At 48.3% G+C, this 21,473-nt stretch overlaps 2 protein-coding genes across 2 annotated transcripts in view; one reads left to right on the forward strand and one right to left on the reverse strand.

The window, feature by feature from the left end:
* Positions 1-2,338: 2,338 nt before the first annotated feature.
* On the reverse strand, positions 2,339-2,531 carry LOC307198957 (large ribosomal subunit protein eL39-like). The gene has a single exon (XM_079946329.1). The coding sequence runs from the start codon at positions 2,502-2,504 to the stop codon at positions 2,349-2,351; it is 156 nt and encodes a 51-aa protein (XP_079802455.1). The 5' UTR covers positions 2,505-2,531; the 3' UTR covers positions 2,339-2,348.
* A 1,045-nt stretch (positions 2,532-3,576) lies between these two features.
* Positions 3,577-21,473, forward strand: part of PDPK1 (3-phosphoinositide dependent protein kinase 1) — a 71,586-nt gene continuing 53,689 nt past the window's right edge. The window contains exon 1 of the mRNA XM_079944179.1: positions 3,577-3,710. Coding sequence (XP_079800305.1) covers positions 3,687-3,710 — 24 coding nt within the window. The 5' untranslated portion in view covers positions 3,577-3,686. The remainder of the gene's footprint in view (positions 3,711-21,473) is intronic.

Raw genomic sequence — 21,473 nt, forward strand, 5'->3', positions numbered from 1 at the left:
TCATTTTCATTATTTTGGGGGAGCCCTCTGAAGCCTGCTCGCTTCCCTTGGGTCTGAGGAATCTTGGGATTTCTCCCCATTATCCATTTCAATTGCACCTTCTCCCTGGGCACTCCTTGCCCCACTTACCTGATTTTCTTTCTTCCCCACAGGACTTATTACCTTCCAACATCCCATAAGATGTGCTTATTTATTATGGTTGCTGCCCCCCCCTGCACCCCACCGGTGGTATCAGAGTGCCACGAGGGCAGAGATTTTTGTGTTTTGTTCACCAGTGAATTGCCAATGTCTACCACAGTGCTTGGCATGGAGGGGAGGTGCAATACGTGCTTGTTGAATGGACAGTTCCTGGGACTTCCCTTTATTGCCCATCTGTGTGCTTACCCCCTCATTTGGTGGAGCTCATGCTTCAGTAACTTTCTGAGAAAGGGTGCTTGTGATACACACATACACACACACACACACACACACACACACATATTTTTTGGTCATGCCGCGGGGCTTGTGGGATCTTAGTTCCCTGACCAGGGATCAAACCGACGTCCCCTGCATTGGAAGTGCAGAGTCTTAACCATTGGACGGCCAGGGAAGTCCCAAGATATATATTTTTAGACTCTATAGCTATATATATATTTACATTCACATTTAACGTTGTGTCTGGCAAATTTCTTCAGTTGTAAGATGGTAATAAACATTGAGTATCTCAAGGTTGTGGCGAGAAGATAAAGTGGTTAGCATTCTTTGAGGATAAAGTATTATTACTTTGTGAGGATTGAAATAAATAGAAAATAAGAGTTGTTGGGAGGCAGTTGAGCCCAGTGGCCGAGAGCAGGGCGTCGGTGTTGGTCGGGACTGGTTTTGAGTCCTGTGCTATGTAACCTAGTAACTCTGTGACCAAGAATAACAAAGTCACTGAAGCCTTGGTTTCCTCATGTAAAGAATGGAAATGGTCGTAGTACCTATTGTTTGAGGCAAAATCCAATACACTGCTCTTAATATGCAGTAGTGGTTATTGATGTAGTATAATGTTGGATGTGGCTTGGTATGGGAGCCAGAGCAGTGTCTACCTTGGACCTGTCTTTGTGTCCCCTGAGGGTGAGAGTGTCTCACTCTCAGAGTGGGGTAGGCAAATAGCAATTTGCAGCAAAAGTCCTGAAGGGGATACCGGCATTTTGACCCAGCAATTACGTCTACTAAGAATTTACTAAGGGAAGAAGTAAGCATGTGCCTGGATTGACATGCAGGGCCTTGTTCATGAGGTAGAAGTCTGGGAACCACTTCAGTGTCAGGAGGGAGCTTGATCAATACATGGATCTATAGACTCTAGGCTTCCTCCAGTGGGGTCCTCTGTAGTCCTTACAACTGAGGAAGGCAGCAATCAGATATCAGGGGAGCTAGACAGGGTACACGATGATACACTGGTAAGTGAAAACAGTGAGTATCAAAACAGCGGCAGCCTGGGCCTCCCCTGGTGGTGCAGTGGTTAAGAATCCGCCTGCCAAGGTAGGGGACACGGGTTTGATCCCTGGTCCGGGGAGATCCCACATGCCACAGAGCAACTAAGCCCGTGTACCACAACTACTGAGCCTGTGTGCCACAACTATTGAAGCCTGAGTGCCTAGAGCCCATGCTCCGCAACAGGAGAAGCCACCGCAATGAGAAGCCCGTGCACTGCTACGAAGAGTAGCCCCTGCTCGCCGTAACTAGAGAAAGCCCATGGGCAGCAACAAAGACCCAACGCAGCCAAAAATAAATAAATGAATAAATTAAAAAAAAAAAAAAACAGCGGGAGCCTTCTGAGGGATAGGGGTTACATTTGCCTTTTTATTAATTAATTAATTTTTGGCTGCATTGGGACTGTTGCTGGGCACGGGCTTTCTCTAGTTGGGGTGAGCGGGGGCTACTCTCTGTTGCAGTGTGCAGGCTTCTCATTATGGTTGGTTTCTCTTTGTTGTGGAGCACGAGCTCTAGGCATGTGGGCTTCAGTAGTTGTGGCACGTGGGCTCAGTAGCTATGGCTCGCGGGCTCTAGAGCACAGGCTCAGTAGTTGTGGTGCACAGGCTTAGTTGTTCTGCGACGTGTGGAATCTTCCCGGACCAGGGATCGAACCTGTGTCCCCTGCATTGACAGGCAGATTCTTTTTTGCTTTTTTCCAACAAAAGGTTTCATATTTATTTCTGAGTTACACAGTGAACAGTGGTGAGGAAAGATCAAAAAAAGAGGAGAGGGCCATTCCATTTCTCCCATCAAACACAGGCAGCTGTTCCAGACACTAGTGATGTTCTGATACAGTAAGATGCAATTGACCTTGATAGCATACATGTGTGCCACCTCATATGTGAAGCTCCTTATAGACCCAGCTTGGTTCTTCTCCAATGTCTTTTCTTGGAGTTGTACCTGATTTTATTACCAGTTTTCATTCGAATCCATTGGGGAATGGGACGATTCTGCTTTTGTTTCTTGGCCAGGAATCGCTTGATCCTGAAAGTCTTGTGAGAAGACATGGCGAGGAGCAAATTCAACCACACATAGGATGGGGGATGAGAAAAGAGCAGCAGGCGGATTCTTAACCACTGTGCCACCAGGGAAGCCCTAGACATGAAAATTCCTTAATAAGAGTAAGCACCAAGTGAATGTTCGCAGCCATCAGTGCTAATCAACAATTAATTCTGGCCAGTGGGATGAAGGATTAATTTATCTTACGGTTACTTCTCTGTATTGTCTAAATCATTATTTTAAAAAATGAACATGTATTTCTTTTGGAAATAGAAAAAAAGTTATTTTAAAATATGCAAACCTTCAGGTAACAAGGCGATTCTAATTTTGTTTGAAACAACATCATCTTAGAACAAATTGAATGAATGTACTTAATGCCACTGAACTCCAAAATGGTTAAGGTGGTAAATTTTATGTGTATTTTACCACAATTTAAAAAAGCAACAATATCATCGTCATCAACAACAATAACAACTACCAAAAAATTCAACATCATCATCGTCAACAACAACAGCTCCAAAAAAATTTATAAGCAGAGTAGAAAGTTCGTAAGGTGTCCCTGGGACTATTAGCAGTGATGAGATGGGATTGTTTCCTGTCTTCTAGCTATGGCTTTAAAGTCTAGATTTCCTTCCGCGAACACTTCTTAGTTTTGCAACTAGTGAAGTTGCTCCTCTCGATGTTTTACTCAGAGCCCCGCTCCGGAGTCGAAGCTGCACGGTTGGAGTCCAGCCCCACTCCCGCCTCGGGGCCGACCCCAGCGAGCCTCAGTTTTCCTGTCTGGCAGCCGGGATGACAGCTCGCCCGGTTCCGCGCCCGGCCCCGCCCCGCGGCCCTGGGATTGGCTCGCGCGGAGCTCCCCCCAAACCCCCCGCGCCCGAGGCGGGGCCGAGCCTCTCCCGCCTGCCGGGCCCCAACCCGGAAATGCAGCTCGGAGGCGCCGGCGGGGCTGGCCAGGGCAGCGGCAGAGCGACGGCGAGTCTGGCCAATGGGCGCCGGCGGTGGCGGCGGCGTGGCGGAAGTCCCGCCTGGCGTCGCGCGGGGGCGGGGCGGCTCTGGGGGCGGCAGGCCGCGGGGCGGGCGCAGGATGCGGGCGGCCATTGCTGGGGCTCCGCTGCGGGGAGGAGGACGCTGAGGAGGCGCCGAGCCACGCAGCGCTGCGGGGGAGTCGCCGTGCAGGCGCGGGGCCCATGGCCAGGACCACCAGCCAGCTGGTGAGTGCGCGGCAGCCGCCCGGGTGCGCCGGCCCGTCACCCTGCCAAGCGCGGCGGTCGCCGGGGCCCGGCGGGGCGGCCCGCGGTCCCGGGGGCCGGGCGGCGCCTCACCTGCGGCGAGCGGCCGGACCTGGGACCCTGGGCGCCGTGGGGGCGCCGCTTGGCTGCTGCAGGAAGCCCTGGCCCGGGTGAGGCGGGCGCCGGCCCGGCGGGGGCGCTGACAGGCGCGCGGAGGGCGGGGGAGGCCGGGGAGGTGTCACCGGCCCGTCGCGGTGGAAGTGCTTGGAAAGTTTGTTTTCGGCGCGGCGCGGCCTGAGTCAGGCCTCCGGGGTTACCTTTCGTTCTTTCTGCAGAGGAACCGCCTCGGGCCTTCACCTGGGACGGGGTCCCAGTGCCTCCGCTCGCAGCGAAAGCGGGACGTGCGAGTTCTTGCTCGAAGCACCTGATGCTCGGGTCCCTCCGAATTCTCGGTTGGGGTGGAGTCTGATACACTCGATATGTTCCTTTCCCGGCCCGGTGGGGTGGGGTTTCGGTGCTTTTCATGCCTTGGGGCTCCGCTCCGGCACCGGCATTGGCGTGATGGGAAGCCTCCTCGAGGCCGGGCTTGAAACCACCACCGCGAGCAAGTGAGCCTGACCGGGCGGAGGGATTTTAGGGGGAAGGAAAGAGATAAAGCACTTGTTGGGTTAAATGTTTTGTTGCAAGTATCGTTAGTGTTTCTGTGTTTTCTCTCTGTTGCTAAAAGTATCCCTAGTGTTTTTATGTTTGCCCTCGGTTAAGTTCGGGAGTCTTGGGAAGATGGTTTAAGGATTTATACCTTGTATGCGAATGTGAAGAATGGAAGAATATCGAGACCGCTTGCAAAGTCTGGTTCAAAAGCCAAATCCCTTAAATGAGGGAAGACCCAAGAAATTTACATTACCCCTTATTTTCCACGGTAGCGGCTGTTAATCTTTCTGAGGGGTCATGGGCCCTTTTGAGAGTCTGACGCAAGATCTGAGTCCCCTCCTGAGAAAACGGCACGGCTTTACTGAATTTTGTAGTTACTTCAGGAGGCTCTTGATCCTTCTGGAGCTGGTCCATGGACTTGAGGTTGAGAACTCCGGTTTGTAGAGATGGGTGATACTCTGAAGTCTGAGAGGAGGAGGACCTGTTCAGTTGAGAAAAATGGTGAAAGGCCAAGGGATGCCTTTGACTCTTGCGACATGTGTGGCTGTACCGCGGGGTGCCTGGGCTAACGCGCAAAAACACGAGTTAGGCTGCTTGGCGGACCTCAGTGGCGGCTGGGGCTGACAGTGATCGTGGAAGTTTGTAAGACGAACTTTCACACAGTGATGCTGTTGCAGTACAAGGTGTGCGCTCTGATGGCGTACAGGGGAAGAGGAAAAGAGCATTTCGTGTCATAGTCTTGGAGGTTCCATGTGATGGACACTTGACATCTGGAGTTTCTTTGCAGAAGGCAGCTTTTTAGTACAAAAAGACTGGAATCCAGTGAGAAAAAATGAATTACAGAATACAGGATGGACCTCCCCATCAGGAAGTGAGAGGAACTAGGCTTTTGTGTTTTCATCAGCTACATTTGTCCACATGTATGTGAGAATATGCTGTATTTCCCGTCAGTAACGGCAAAGATGCCCCCAGTAGTGGATTTTTCATCTGGGGACAGATAGATTTGCACTGTTCAAGTGAGTTTGCACCTGGATTTTTAAGGTGGCACTTTAGGAGAGGCCCCGTCCCAATTACTTTCCCTCTTCTTTACATGTGTACAGCCAGCGGGGGAGCAGTATGAGTTGAGAAGTCTGGAAATGGCCCAGCCCAGTTTGGTACTACGGTGAGCCAGAGGCTGTCAGAACCATTTATTGAGCACTTACTTCAAGGCAGGCACTTTGCAAGATAGCTCACACTGTGTTGCTTGACTTCTGTCAAAAGTGTTGTGAGATAGGTGTCGCTCCCATTTTACAGGTGCAGAAACTTCAGCTTCCACAGTGCAGAGAGGTTAAGTACCCGCCTAATACATAGAGTGCAGTTTGAACCCATGTCTGAGTGATGGCAGAGGCCTGGGTGCCACCCTGCCCCTCCTGGGAGGGGCGCCCTGAGGGAGGGTCGCAGCCCTCTGTCTGGGGAAGTCCTCAGTACCACTGCCCAGGACGTCTTCCTGGGGGTTGTGCGTGTCCTCGGACTGCCGTGTGGGAGGCAGGAGGGACATCTTCTCGTGGAAGGACAGCACACTTAGCTATTTCTTTGGGCAGATGGCTGAACTCTGTGACCCCTGGAGCCTGTTTCAGCCTCACACTGTCAGAAAGCAGCTGTTTGGAAAGAGTCTCTGGTCCCTCCTTATTTGAGGGCTGATATTCTGAATGGGTGAGGTTTGGAATCCTTGCTTCTTAAAAAATTGTGCAACGATTTTGTTAAAGGTAAAACTGTTGATTAGGGAGAGTGGTTCCTTGCACACTCTAGGGTGGCTTTTGCAAAGGTGACTGCATCTGTGTGGGAAACCAGTGGGGAAGGCAGAGAACATGGAAAGAAGTGGGTTCTGATTTTCACACACCCTTTTGGGGAGCTTCTCATGTGGCCTCGTGCAGTGTGATGTATTTGTGACATCCCTACAGCACTTACTGAGCTGAGTCCAGAGGTGGCAAGGTGAGGTCCCTATACTAATAAAAGGTGGAAGTGTAGGTTTGTTCTACTCTTCTGACATGCGTTTTATAAGAAGGATCACAGCAGCAGCTTGTGGTGATATGGGACCTGAAAAGAGGCCTTGGGCAGCTCTTCAAAGCAGGACTTGGCCTCTAGGTTGCCCTTTTTTTTTTTTTTAAGATAATGTAAGGTATATTTATATAATGATAAGTGTAATGGAGAACATACTACAGGATAATGGGTTACAATGACGGAGGTGGGGGGTGGGGTGGACTGGCGGTGGCACTTGAGACTTGAGTCGGTATACACAGTCTAGGCTGCCTTTAGCACACGTTTGCGGAGGAGGAAAAGGCAGCTCCTGGGTGGGTCCCCCTCTTCAATCTGTGCCCTTGTCTGCTGAGCCACCTAACGCGGGGTTTGGGTGCACGTAGGGCAAGTGTGTAATGAACTGGGAAGCGCTGCAGAAATGAGGGGGCGAACAAAGTTGGTCCCTTCTGAGTTGATGGTGTGAGGAGATCCTCCACTGGCCCTACACTTTGTCCCTTCCTGAGAAGTATCTTCTGTGGAAATGGACTTTGATGGAATCCCACGTGATACTTCACTTCTGTGACTATGGAGCAAGGAGCCACTGCTGAGGAACACTTGATGCAGAAATGACTCCCTCAGCAGGTGTGAGGGTTGGGGCCAACGTGTGCTTGCTCTGCGCCTGCCCTTGTGATGACAGCTGGCCATAGGGGTGTGGAGCAGTTGTTTTGAAGGCAGGTTCAAAGGGCAGATCACCGGGGAGGAAGTGCTGGTGTGGAAACTGTAAGTTTTGGACATGTGTTGTTAAGGCCTTTTCAGTAGTGCATTCTTCCGTAACTGGATTGCATTGTTGTTCACTGTGATACCAAACCCTTTAAAAAAAATAACTTGAATATTGAGAACCAGTTGTGTATCCAGTCTCTAGATGAAACAACAGGCAGAGGGCATTTTCTCAAGAGCAGTGGGGGACATGTTCTGATGATGATGTCTTAGAGGAGAAAGGCCTGTTGGGTTCATGGTGGTTCTTGGGTGGGGGGGTCTGTTTTCTGTGCTCGACGCTGGTTGCATTTATATAGTTGCATGAAGTCTGCTTCCATCATCTTGGTCTAGAAAATTTTCCTAATTTAAAATGGAATTTTATTATTTATTATTTGGCCACACCACATGGCATGCGGGATCTTAGTTCCCCGACCAGGGATTGAACCCGTGCCCCCTGTAGTGGAAGTGCAGAGTCTTAACCATTGGACCACCAGGGAAGTCCCTAAAATGGAATTTTTATCCCAAGAAATTCCAAGTTGTTTTGAATGTGTTAAGAGAGAGAGTTCATTATAAAGCGTTTACATTTGTGGGCTTCAGATCCCTTATCAGAGCAACTGATTCAGGTTTCTTTTTAAATAGTTGGATTACACATAGGCTCACAGAAGCGAGAACTGAACAGCACTGCAAACTCTGTGTGTGAAAAAGAGGGACAAATCTGACCTTAGCAGCTCATGACTGGGTGCATGGCCCACAGAAGAACAAACAAGTGTGGTTTCCATCTGTAATGTAGTTGAGGGACCTGATGAAGGTGGGCACATAGTTCCTGGTGGCCTGGTGACCTCCTCTATCCTACAGATAGGATTGTGTGCCCTCTGTACCAGCCACTTGCAGCCTTCGAAATATTTAAAGATGTGGTTTGAAGGTATGTCTGGAGGTCCCTGTCTTCCGCCTGTTTATGGAGCTGGTGGCAGGTCTGCCCACACTGGAGAGGGCTGATGAGAGGCTGTGTGTGTGTCTCTCTCGGCAGTATTTCGGGCAGAATTCATCCGGGTAAAAGCTTATTTAACAATGAATTCATTGTTAAAGTCTCATTCTTCAACCTGTTTTTCTTTTTTGGAATTAATTTTACTGCAGCAGGAGTTGTATCTCAAAGTGACAGCCTAATATTGGATCCTGTCAAAGATGATTGATAAGATTCGCTGGGAGGCTTGAAGTCGCTTGAAGTCGCATTGAAGTTCTCCTTAGTGCTTTGACCTGCAGTGGAAACCTGTGGGAAAAGGGGCTTGGAGTTAACTTTTCTATCTTCCCTCCCTGTTTCTGGAAGATTTGGGAAGACACGGGCTGCCGTGGACCTGGGAACTCTGCCCTGTCCAGGGGAAGAAGGTTTACCTTGCAGACCTTGCTCTTGCACCAGGTCTGAAATGCAGTCGGTTCTTGTGCTCGATGGTGGCGTGGCTGTGGACACCCTCCTGCAGTGAAGGAAGTAGTTATGTCTGGAGGGGGATGGCCGCACTGCGTGCTCATCACACACTGTCGCTTGTGGGGCTGAAAACATTGACACGCTTTCTTCCTAGTTTTCCCTTTCTTGGTGAGGAAGTGAGTTGCTGGTGGGGGTCCCCAAATTCCAATGCTCCTGTGACTTCCCCTGCTTTTCTTGGCTTGTCACTTAGCTCCTCCTCCGCGAGCGTCCCTCAGTTGCCCGTGCCATGTGGCCTCTCTTCCCAGCCTATAAAGCCCAGGACAGTGTCCAGGATGTTCTCGGCTGCCAGGTTCTCCTCTTTAGGCCCTTCCTCTTTGCCTGAAGAAATTCCCCTCAGTGGAAACACACTGGCCTCCCCACCCCCAGGCTGTGAAGCCTTTTCTGGCCAATCAGCTTCTTTGTGTCCCCTGCTACCGCCCTTTGGTCTGCATCAGCTTTTGTTATATATTCAATGTTCTGTTTCTCTAAAACAGGTTCTGTACCTTGTTATGTATATATCTTTCTAAACTTGGAGTCTAGATGGTTTCTGTTACTCTTTTTCACGCTTTCTCTTCATGGTTCTCATACCCGGCATATTTGTGACAAGCCTGTCTTACCATTTTTGCTATTTATTAACGAAGACATCTCTGAATCCTGCATGTGTATTCTGACTCCCTGTGTTCAGAGCTGTATGTGTTTGAGGGACGGAGGGTCTCATCATAAACTGTTTGTTGCTTAATATGAAAGCATTCCAAACTAGAAAGAAGTCCGATGGTTAAAAACATGGTCCCATGTACCATTTCTTCATTGTCTAAGGAAATATAATTCAAAAAGGGGATGGCTCTTTTTTCTCTCTATATATTATACCACCTACCCTTTTACCACCTTTCAACCCTTGAAAGGTTGTATTTGAAAGCCATTGGTTCCTTTTTATACTACAGTCCTTCTTGGGAAGTTTTGGTGATCAAATGTCAGGTTAAATCTGGATTAGTAAGTGTTAGTGTCAGGCATATAGTATTCTGGGCTGAGGCTCTCCAAGTTGGCACTGCTACCCTGCTGTGCCAACAGGCAGGGATGAGCCCTGCCATGGACCACTGTCCTCATGTGGTCAGACCCTGAGTATCTAACCTGTAGAAGAGCCAGCGTCGGCTTTGTGGACCCTGCAGGTGGGCCCTGAGGATCAGGATGACCCTAGCACATTCTCTGACCAGAAGCCAAGGTGCTTTCCCCTCATGACGGAAGCAGCCACCCTGCTCTGCGGTCCCTTTGGCACACCTCTCTTTGCTGCTTTGGGTAAGGTCAGAGACAGCTTTTCCCAGCTCTTGGCTTTGCTCTAATTTCTAAGAGCGTCCTGTCTTAAGAGGAGCACATGCTCTGTGGGTGTGTGCAGTGCCACAGCTGTGCCCCTGGCTGTGAGGGGCTCCACCTTCCTGAGATGGTTGTGCGGCTGGTGGTCCTGGGGGATCCCAACACTCAGTGTCTGAGAAGCCCACCTTGTCTTGGGTTTTCCTGCCATGCACCTGTGCACGGATATGGGGTGAACGAGTGTGAGTGAGAGAGCCACCAACCTAGGAGGAGGGCGGGAGTGGATGGGAACTTCAGACCTAAGTGTGTGCCAGCACTGGCCGTGAGCAGTGCTTCTCCTATGGGAAATGGTGGGAACAGCCCAGTCTTTGGGAAAATTGCCCGAATACTGGCTCTGCTCAGGCATGTTCTTAGGAAAGGCTGATCCGTAGCAGCTAGGCCCCGGGGAAGCAGGTAAGTTAGCAAGCCAGGAAGCTTGATAACTGCTCATTTCTGGGGTCCTGTCATTATTAACCAGCTTCCTTCCTAGAGGGTGAGCCCTTAGCCATTCTGCATTTTTCTGTCAGAGTGGCCTGTGGCTTAGCCTGGACTGGAGACTGAGAGAATAAACTGTTTCCTCAGCGCACAGTCTCAGAAGCTCAGCCCATACTACTCTCTTTTTCCATTGTTAACTCATTTTTTTCTTCCTGCAGTTTGGCATTTTTCTTTCATGGGTTTTTTTCATTGGTCAAAATTATAGTCTGCCGATTGTATGTACATAGTTGTTATTATCAGATAGACAGTTTTAAAATTGTGCATCTAAATATAGATTTTATTTGCGAATACATTTATTTTCATTCCTATAAAAACAAAACTCATACAATCTAAGTGCTTTTTTTTTTTTTTTTTTAAATCTTAGAAAACTCTTTTACCCAGAAGCACTGGCACTGAGCTTTGTGTTTCGGAGGGGGGTGGGTGGTGGGTGGTGGGTGGGTGAGGATGGTCAGGTGGTGAGTTAGGAGAATAGACATCAACAGAACAGGGCTCCATGCTCATGCCCTGAAGGAATCCTTGGGTGAAAAGGACCTGATGTGCAGCTTAGTGGGTGGGGGGCAGCCTACGTGCGCGCTCTCACCCCTCTGTGACTCCCTTAACCATGGCCCCGCTTCAGGGGCTGAGGGGAAATGGTTAGCAGTGCGGCCAGAAGGGAGGGCAGTGCCCTGCCAGGAGTGGGTGGCCGGCCTTTGTAGGGCTGCTGCAGTGAAGAACACAGAAGAACCTGGCCCCGGGGTGCACCGAGCAGGGGGGCTTTCCTGGCAGGGGCAGCCGGGAGGACAGGGGAGCAGGGAAGTGGCTGACCGTGGAGGAAGTTCAAGGAGGGAGTGCCGTTTTGTGTGCTGGGAAGACCAGGTAGCTGTGCTTGCCTAGTGCTTTCTCGGGGAGACCTGCTGTGCTTTCAAACACGGATGTCTTTTGGACAGTGCATGATGAAGGTGGTGGTATTTGGAAATTTATACTGAATTTATTCAGTGTCAGGTTTTTTCCCTTCCTTTCAAGTGTATTATTTTCCTTTAGTAGCCCTGTATTTTTCAAATTAGTATTCAGTATGGACTCTGAGTCAAGTTGTTTTTTGTTGTTGTTGTTTTTGTTTTTGGCCACGCTGCACTGCTTGCCTGAGCAGGGACCGAACCCGTGCCCCCTGCAGTGGAATCGCAGAGTCCTAACCACTGGACCACCAGAGAATTCCCCTGAGTCAGGTTTTTTAATGACACAGGATGTTTTCAGATCCTTTAAGTTTGCTTGAAGCTATCAAAATAGCCTCTAAACAAACTTATTTTTAAAATAAACTTGAGGGACTTCCCTGGTGGTCCAGTGGGTAAGACTCCACGCTCCCAATGCAGGAGGCCCGGTTTCGATCCCTGGTCAGGGAACTAGATACTGCATGTCACAACTAAGAGTCTGCATGCTGCGACTAAACGCGCCGCAACGAAGATTGCGCGTGCCGCAACTACGACCTGGAGCAGCCAAAATAAATAAATAAATATTAAAAAAATAAAATAAACTTGATTTTTGGAATAACTTTAGATACATAGAAAGGTTGCAAACACAACACAGAATTCCCATAATACCCATCATCCCACTTCCCCAATGTTAACATCTATACAACCCTGCCACATCTGTCAAAACTAAGACTTCAACATTGGTGCCACACTATTTACTGTACTGCAAACCTATTGGGATTTCCTCAGTTTCCCCCCAATGTCCTCTTCTGTTGCAGGGTCCCATCCAGGGTACCACATTGCATTTGGTTGTCGGGTCTCCTTGGTCTCCTCTGCTCTATGACAGTTTCTCAGTCTTTCCTTGTTTGTCATGAACTTGATGCTTTTGAAGAGTACTGGTCAGGTATTTCATAGACTGTCCCTCAGTTTGGGTTTGTCTGATGTCTTTTGTTGATGAAACTGGGGTTATGGACTCAGGAAGAATCCCAAGGAAGTTGGGTGCCCCTAGTGCATGTATCAGGAGTGCCTGATGTCCACATGACTTATCACTGGAAAGATGAAACAAGATTAGTTCTGATTGACTGGAATTAGGCCTATGGCCCTGCTCTGCTCTCTGATACTTGTTGTTTGTGTGTCATAGGATGACCACAGTATTTTTATTTTGGGAGGGACCTTCATGCTTACTCAGTTGGATCCTTCTGGTTTCCAGATGAAGACACTTGGGACTTGGTGGGCTTCTGACTTATGTACCAGGTCAGAGCTGGCATGGGGTCCAGGTGCCTGCCTGCTCTGGCCCCTTTATGCAGGCATGGACGCCCCCAGGACACTGTGCAGGTTCAGAGATGTCCCCAGGTGCCGAGTGAACCTGAACCCACTGATAGAAACGCTTTCTAATCGGGGAAGGCCCGTGACCCTCCGGAGTATTTGGAAGCTGCTATTTGTGATCTAATTAGCATTTGCCGTGATCTGCTCAGGTCCTGTGTGCTCAGTCTCTTTGTGCTTTCTTTGCTGGTAGGAGGATAGATCTGTATCACCTGGTCCTTGTGAAAGTAGGTGGTTAGCTTTGGTATGTTCTCTAGCTTTTTTTCTTTCAAGTGAAGCTATGGTGTTGTTTACTGTCTAAAGGTCTTGAGTCACGGCCTGACTTGTGGGCTGTTACTTTGAGACTTTTAGATTGAAACAAGCACAGAGTTTGGAGTTTCTTCTAGCCCAGAACTCTGAAGATAGGCATATTCAGGAAAGTCATGAGTTTGGTTTGTTTTCCCACCCATCTATGGATTTGCCCCTCCAACGTCGTTTCCATATGACCACAGCAAAAACAAGACAGTTATGAAGGTAGGAATTTGTGGGAAGAAAGAGCAGGGCACTGATAAAAGGGCAAAGCACTATGAAGAAAATGACGGAGAGGCCTGAAGGCATTGAAGTCCCTCCCTAGGACTCTAGGAGTCTGGAGGCTGTTTACATGTTTGGGGTTGGCTAAGAGAAGGTGAAATAGAGACTGGACTGGCCTGGCCTGCTCTTCTTTCCTTCCTCCTCCTCTCTTTGTTTCTGGTAACTGAACTCTTAAGTTGGTGATTGGTGGAGGTGTGGATGAATGTCATGCTAGACAAAATAGATCTTTCTCTGCACACTGATGATGTTGTGAAGCTCTTCTGTGGGAGTTAGCGGTTAACAGTGGGACAAAGTCTCTCTCTGTCTCAGTTGGCCATTATTGTTCCCAATAAGAAACTTGTTATCCAGAATTTGCAGATAAAGGCCCAGGAAAGGAAAGCATCTGTTAAAGGAGCCTTTTCAGGTGTCAGGATAGGCATTCTTAGTTAGAAATAAGCTGGGTCTCTCTCCTTCCGTTGCAAAACCATGTAAGTTTACACTGCTGGAAGGGTGTTCCTGCCAGATGATGTTGATATGTATGGCCAGTGGCATTCTGGGGGCTGGTTTGTCTTTCTCCTATTTCAAAGAGAGAGGAGCTTCAGAGGATTAAAAAACAAAAGTCTGACCACATTAATCTGGCTTTTTTTTTTAAAAAAAACAGGATAATCTGTTAGGGTGATTAGAACAGTTATCCATATCACTGTGGTTGTATGTTTATGTGTGGGAAACACCAATGGAGGGTAAACAAAATCTAGGGCATTTTAAGGAAGTTCCAACAGGTCCGTTTGCTGCTCTCAAGGATCATGCACCTTGCTGGGGGAGGGGCACAAGCTGTGGGCCGGCAAGGACAGATTACAGTGCAGTCCCCACTGAGGTTGAAGGACACAGGAGGAGGAGAGGGCATGGCTGGTGGGTCAGTGTCAGCAAGGGGAACATAACGGGGCTGCTGAGGATCCCCAGCGCAGGAGAGGGGAAGGGGGGGCGGGAGGGGAGGGGTTGGGAGGGCTGGAACCCTAGAGAACGGTTCTCATTTCATTGGAAGTGCCCATGTGCTCTAGATTTTATTTCAGCCCTTGACCTTTCAGTCTTGGAGGCTGAGGGAGGTTTCCTTTAAGGAGCCGGGGTTGGAAGCTGGAGAGTGGGAAAGAGGAGCCCCAGGGTTCAGCTCCTCTGAGTAGAAGGGGAAACAGCTCAGTACCTGCTGGCCTCACCACATCACCTAACTTTCAAGATAAATTGCTTTGGATCAAGTTAGGTATCACTCAGATTCACAAACTAGATTGCAGGGGAAAAACGTTTGCTGAATGAGTTTAATTCCCAAGGAAAGATTCATATTTAAGTGGTATATAATTAATGTGACTTGAGCTTAGAAATTCAGTTTTTCTTAGTTGGCAAGTTTAATATGTTAAATTATTTTAGTAAAACAGAAGGCGAGAGCTTGTTGATATTATTGTTTTCTGACTAATAATAGATTTTACTGAAAAGCTTTTTCACTAAAGCTTTTAATGCATATTCTTTCTAGATTTCATCCAAGTTATTTGGCTGTGAAACAGAATCTTAAGTATATGGATTGGACTGTCTTTGAATTGCTTCTGTTTTTCTGATACTGCTCTAGGATGACAGGCTTTAAAAGCAGAAATAGGATTTCCACACTGGGCCCCCAGTGGTAGTTAATGATTTCTTCCTCACACATAGGATCTGTATCTAAAAGATATTAATTTATTCATCTACTTATTAGCAAATACTTTTTATACATCGCACGTCTTTTCTGGATGAATTAACTGATGGACCTGGAAGGAAGTGCAGAAGGTCTCTGGGCCCCACGTGGTGTTACCAGTGTCTATTGAGGACTTAGTGGCCCCTGTGGTCGGTGCGCTGTTGATAAGGTCCCTCAGAGGCCTTCACTGCCTGGAGCCCCTGTGCTGCATCTGCTGACCCTCCTAGGTCAAATTTCATCCCTTGCAGCCATCAAGGTTAATAGGTACTGGGAACCAACTGGAAGATCTATCTTTTCTTCACCCAGGGGTCATCGTTTCCTTTCTGTATTTAAAAAAAAAAAAATCAAATTGGGACCCTGACCGTATATCTGAGACAGCTTTGTCTCCTGCTGTTTTTCACTGAGTGTTTTGCATGAGCCACTTCCAGTGGCTGTGTAGTACTCCTCTCTGTGGGTCAACCATGAGTAGCCATTGTCCTGTTGTGGACGTTTACACTGGCCATTTCCAGCTGTTGGGAGTAATTTCTTTCTTTCTTTTTTTTTTTTTCTCGGTACACGGGCCTCTCACTGTTGTGGCCTCTCCTGCTGCAGAGCACAGGCTCTGGACGCGCAGGCTCAGCAGCCATGGCTCACGGGCCCAGCCGCTCCGCGGCATGTGGGATCTTCCCGGACCGGGGCACGAACCTGTGTCCCCTGCATCGGCAGGCGGACTCTAAACCACTGCGCCACCAGGGAAGCCCGGAGTACTTTCTTAATGAATGTTTTCATAATATAAATCTTAGTATGAATTTGACTGAACTAGATTCAGTGTAGCAGAAATTGGCAAGTCAGAAGGACTTGAGCCTAAGATGTGATATGGAAGTGGTTACTGAATGCTTCCCAGGAAGGTCCTGCCAATTTGGGACCCTACTTTCTTGTTCCCTGGGTCACATGGAGTATCAGCATCAGACATACCCTCTACCAGCTGGGGAGGGTTGAGAGCGAGTTTGAATCTGGCTTCACTGTTGGGCTTTTGACTTTGGACAGGGACCTGATCTGTGCCTCAGTGCCTCCATCTGTAAAAAGGGATGCCAGTGGTCCTTACCCCCAAGAGTTGTTTTGAGGACTGTGATAATATGTGTGAAATGCTCAGAAGTGTGCGTGACAACAACAAGTGCTTAATAAAAGTTATTTTTAGAAGTAGAGAAAAATGGCAGTTCATTAAGTCCTTTTAAGCAATATTATTTACAGTTGTATCTATAAGGGGTGTATATTGAGAATTTAAAACAAACTTGCATGTGCCACCACCCTGTTTTAAACGTAGGATTTTACTAGGCTCTTAGAAGCCCTCTGAATGGTTCTGCTGATTGTAATCTCCTCCCTTCCAACCCAGAAGTCACCTGCATCCTGATGTTCATGTTAATCAAGTTAATGTCATGTAAAGTATACCTTTATGCAGTTCCAAAGTATCCAAGGAAGTTAGAAGAGCAAAGAAATCCTGTATTTCAGTGTTTCATAGTATGTTTGTGGTATGCACAAAGTTAATGTTGAAGGTACAGGTTTATTAGCAAAATTCAGACATTGTTTACTGAGTCTTGGGGTCTGTTAAGCCTGTGTACTAGACTTTAGGCGGCTGGCAGCTGTGACCTTGTGTTCTTCCACCTGCCTTTCGTTGGGTGAGAGGCTCCAAGGGGCTGCAGAAGAGAGTGGGAGGACAGATTAAGTGGTCACCCTCGGGGATCACCCACTAGACGCTTCTCCGTCTCCTGGTGCACTTTCTCCAAGCTGCTCCATGGAACAATAGAAAGTCTTATTCGGGTCTTCATTTAAATCCAGTCAGCCATCCACCTGGAGCTCCTAAGTGTAGTTCCATGCTGGTTAGGATGAGCTGCATTTTGCTATGTGTCGAGTTGCACAAGAGTATTGGTGACCATTTGTGTCATGTGGGCCAGCCTCCCGGTCTGCCTGTGGTTGAAGGCTAATGTGGGTGGAGCATGTGGCGTGGTCTGTGTTACAAGCGCCCATGCCCCGCAATCCCCTCCCACCACTTTAGGCAGTAGCCATGCCTGGTCTGCCCTGTGAACACAAGACAGATGTATTTCACAAAGTGACTTTGAGCTCCTGTCTGTTGTGGGCACCCAGCAGCCCTCAAGGGGTGGGTCAGTGTTATACACCTCACTTCACAGAATAGTAAATTACGGCTCAGAGAGAGTGTGGCTTACGCGTAGTTACCCATGATTTCAGCTAAGTCACCTTGGGTCCTCGATTTTGCTCCTTCACTCTAGTTCTTCATGGTAGAGGTCTGGGGTTTGGGGAAGGTGGCAGTGGTTGCTGTCCCTGCCTCTGCCAGGTTTTCTGTGCTGGGCCTAGCTTTGTGGACTTTCTTGAGGTGAGAGAAGGTTCTTACCAGAATGTTCTTTGCCAGTGAGCACGACTGACTTGAGAGCAGTGTCCCTTTGGGGATGAGCTGGTCGGATTTTATGGCAGTCTACCACCCCCCTTTATGCAGGGGCCTAGAGGGAGGTGTTCCTCTGTGCGGTGTGTTGGCTGTACCAGTCGAGGGCCTTTCACAGCACACTCTGCCCAGGCAGCATTTAAAGGCAGCTTAGCCTTTTGAGTTTGAGATCCTTTCTCTTGCTGGCTGGAGTCTTAAGCTGCATGACAGCATCTTGACCATAGAAGGCCCTGATTTTGATCTTGATTCCTCTCCCAGTGTGTTAGGGAGCCCAGCCTTCCTGTATCATTTTGTCTGCCTCACAGTTAGAATTGGGCCTCCTAATTCAGTATATAGTTAATTCAGTTTACTCACAGATAAATATAGTATGTGGAAGGGGGATGGGCTTCATTTTGGTCTTGAAGAGCTTATTTTATCATCTGATGACCCTTGGTTGGGAAAACCTCTGTGTGTGTGTGTGTGTGTGTGTGTGTGTGTGTGTGTGTGTATGTGTGTTTGTCTTCTGTGTTATTTAATCATAAAACTGCTTATAGGGGCTTCCCTGGTGGCGCAGTGGTTAAGAATCCACCTGCCAATGCAGGGGACATGGGTTCAAGCCCTGGTCTGGGAAGATCCCACATGCCGCAAAGCAACTAAGCCCGTGCTCCACAGCTACTGAGCCTGTGCTCTAGAGCCCGTGAGCCACAACTACTGAGCCCTCATGCCACAACTACTGAAGCCAGCGCGCCTAGAGCCCGTGCTCTGCAACAGAAGAAGCCACCACAATGAGAAGCCCGTGCACCGCAACGAAGGGTAGCCCCCGCTCCCCACAACTAGAGAAAGCCCAAGCAGAGCAACGAAGACCTAACATAGCCAAAAATAAATAAATAAAGTAAATAAATTTATTAAAAAACAAACAAACCAAACCAACTGTTTATAGCGTGCTCCCTTGGAGTCAGCTTGAGTGCTTTGTATAGATTAACTCATTAAATCCTCACAGCAAGCCTGGAAGGTCCTGTCCTCCTTATCCCTGACTATTAGGTGAAGTCTGAGCCACAGAGAGGTGACATAGTGTGTTCAAGGTCAGATGGCCGGTCAGGAGCAGAGCTGGGGTCCCAACCTGGCAGAGTACGAGTTCTCACAGTTTGGTGGTAACTTCTGTACTTGTACCTGTAACTTGTTTGTGGGAGGCAGCAGCTATTCATATGCAAAAGGTTTGGACAGTTTAGTAACTAATGATTAAGCATTTGCAGCTATTTATTCTTGTGACGTCAGATTCTTCCTCAGCAGGTTTGTAGGTAGAAATTTTAAACTCTTAAGAACCAAGACATGTTTAAAGCATCTAGTTGCAATTGCTCAAATACAGGGTGTGTAGGCCCCCAGGTTTGAATCCTTGGCTCTGGTGCGGAATGACAGGCTCCCTCCTCAGGATGAAAGACTGTTTCTCATCACACCAACCCTGAGTCTAGCTTCAAACTCCCAAGCTTGTTCTTCATATGAAATCCTTGCTTAATTTGCACTTTATCCTTTCTAAAGAGATAAAGACATAAAGAAAGATCCAGAGGGATCTGAGGAACATCAGTCAGCCCTTTTTCCCTGAAGTCAACTCCTCTGCTTCCTGGTGCTGACTCAGGGGCTGTTTGCTGTTTTCTTTTCTCCTTCTAGTCCCTAGGGCTCAAGTAAGATTGGGCTCCTGGTATCTGTTAGTAGAATGAATAGATAAATCACTTTTCATTGTAAAGTGTTTCAAACTATATTTCATAACAGAGGAGGAGAAACCATGAGTCTTCCATCCTAACACAACCTCTCTGAACCATTTTGGAGAAGAAATCATCTCTTCAGCTGAACCCTATCCCATGTTTAGACACAGCAGGAGCCTTGGGAAGCCACCCAGGCCACTGGCTGTGGCTGCTCCCCTACACACTTGCAGTGCCTTCTGAAACCTGCTGAGTTGTGTCCTCTCTCCACTTCCTCATCTGACCCTCGTAATACTGTCTTGCCACCAGGTAATTAAGGTCTGAGGTGCGCTTTACAAATATATGACTATGTATTTTAAAAATAAGCTTCCATTTACCTGGCAGTAAACCTAAGGGTTAGTGAAGTTGTTGTCTGCAGCTTTGGAAGAGGTGAGGTGTCTAGTATAGGAGACTTGACGGAGGTAGAAAAGAAATCTGTGGGTCATTGTTTTCCTTTGCCCCAAATTCATTTGCATTTTAATCTATTTGTCAGTCAAATATTTGTCACAGGGCTTCCCTGGTGGCGCAGTGGTTGATAATCCACCTGCCAGTGCAGGGGACACGGGTTCGAGCCCTGGTCCGGGAAGATCCCACATGCCGCAGAGCAACTAAGCCCATGAGCCACAACTATTGAGCCTGCACTCTAGAGCCATCGAGGCACAACTACTGAGGCCTGCATGCCTAGAGCCCGTGCTCTGCAACAAGAGGAGCCACCGCAATGAGAAGCCCGCGCAGCATAACGAAGAGTAGCCCCTGCTCGCCACAGCTAGAGAGAAGCCCACATGCAGCAACGAAGACCCAACGCAGCCAAAAATAGAAATAAATCAATAAATAAATTTATTTAAAAAATATATATATATATTTGTCACATTTAGCAGTTTTGAATGTTGGATACTGGATATTTTGATGTTCATATTTTCCTAAGCTCTCTAGTGGTTGAGCAATGTATTGCATAGTTAAATTGAACCTTGATGTGTTTTTGGTGGATACGAAAATGTAAGTCCATCGCAAATTAATTTTCCCTTGAGAGTTTCTACCTCTAAGAGGAGACTGCTGAACTTAACACTCAAAAAGTCAAAGAAGTTGAAAATCCTAAGTTTTTATATACAAATTGTTGTGAAACCAGTTGAAGTCTACAGAAAACGCCCAGTTTATGGACAGTATTTTTACAAGTTCATTTGGAAGTCAGTTGTTTAAGACTTGGGCTTGTCTTCCTGACAGAGATGCTCTTGCAGAAGGGTGTCGTGGTCCTGCTCTGGGGAGGCTGTGAGCACACAGGCGCCCTCCTGCTTACTCAGTCACGTGACACGGTGACAGGTGCAGGACGAGGTGCATGTTGAGTGCAGTTAGGGGGGTGTGACCCACTTTTCCAGAGACATCCCAGGTGTTGGATGTTCGTGGCGCTGGTTTTCCTGGCCAAGTTCAGTTGAGAACAGCCGTCCATCCTTGTTCACAGTAGAGCTGAGCCACAGACATGGCTCCCACTTCATGCAGTTATGGAAGCTTGTTCTGACAGCCACACAGGAAGCAGGAGAGAGGAGCACAGGAGGAGTCCTGTCCTGTGGGGGGATTTAAAGGATGCTGGTACTGGGAAGTGGGGGAGAAAGGGTGGGGGTTGGGGCCTGGCCTGGTCAGTGCGAGGCCTTGGCCACAGGGAGCTACTGGTGTGAAGCTGTTGGTGAGGCAGGCTGCAGCTCCCAGCCTTCTCTTGGGTGTGAGGTGCTTGCATTTGGGGTGCACCTGTGTGTGTAGGAAAGGCCAGCAGTCATGACTTGTGGTGACACAGTGCCTACAGGACCAGGTAGAGAGCTGTGTTCTTGAGAACTTGTGACCAGCTCCATTTTATTAGGGAGGGCGAGGATGGGGGACAGGGTACTGTTGCTTTAAATTTCTCCAGAGACTTAAATTTCAGAAGCTGTTGAGGAACCAGATTGTATTTACTTACCATAATTTTGGGTCACCAAATGGGTGGTAAGCTGATTGGGCTGTGCTGGGAGGGAGTGACTCTCCCAGGGCCCTGGGTTGCCTGGGCACACAGGGCTGCACTGCCTCTGCAGGGCCCCGGGCTGGAGGGCTGGCAGGAGCTCCTCGGGAGCCTGACCCCCGCCTCCACCCCTGGGCCACCGTATAGTGAGTGTCCTCCAGATCATGGCAGACCGTCTCAGAGTGCTGTTTATGCAGCTTAATTACCACCTCAAATGTGAAAAAAAATCAGCCCTTTAGAATAATAGCTGTAGTACAAATAAGCATTTGGGCTTTTCACACTGGAAGAGGGCTTTTTTCGTAGGTTTTTCATTTTATAATTGATGCTTTTAAAGTGCTTTAAAAGGTAATATTTCGACCATCATTTTAACTGCAGAAGT

The sequence above is a fragment of the Stenella coeruleoalba genome (genome assembly GCF_951394435.1).
Source record: "Stenella coeruleoalba genome assembly, chromosome: 15".
Classification (NCBI taxonomy): domain Eukaryota; kingdom Metazoa; phylum Chordata; class Mammalia; order Artiodactyla; family Delphinidae; genus Stenella; species Stenella coeruleoalba.

Bases quoted from the DNA above. Each gene is read 5' to 3' on its own strand.
- LOC307198957 (XM_079946329.1), bottom strand. From the start codon at position 2,504: ATGTCTTCTCACAAGACTTTCAGGATCAAGCGATTCCTGGCCAAGAAA.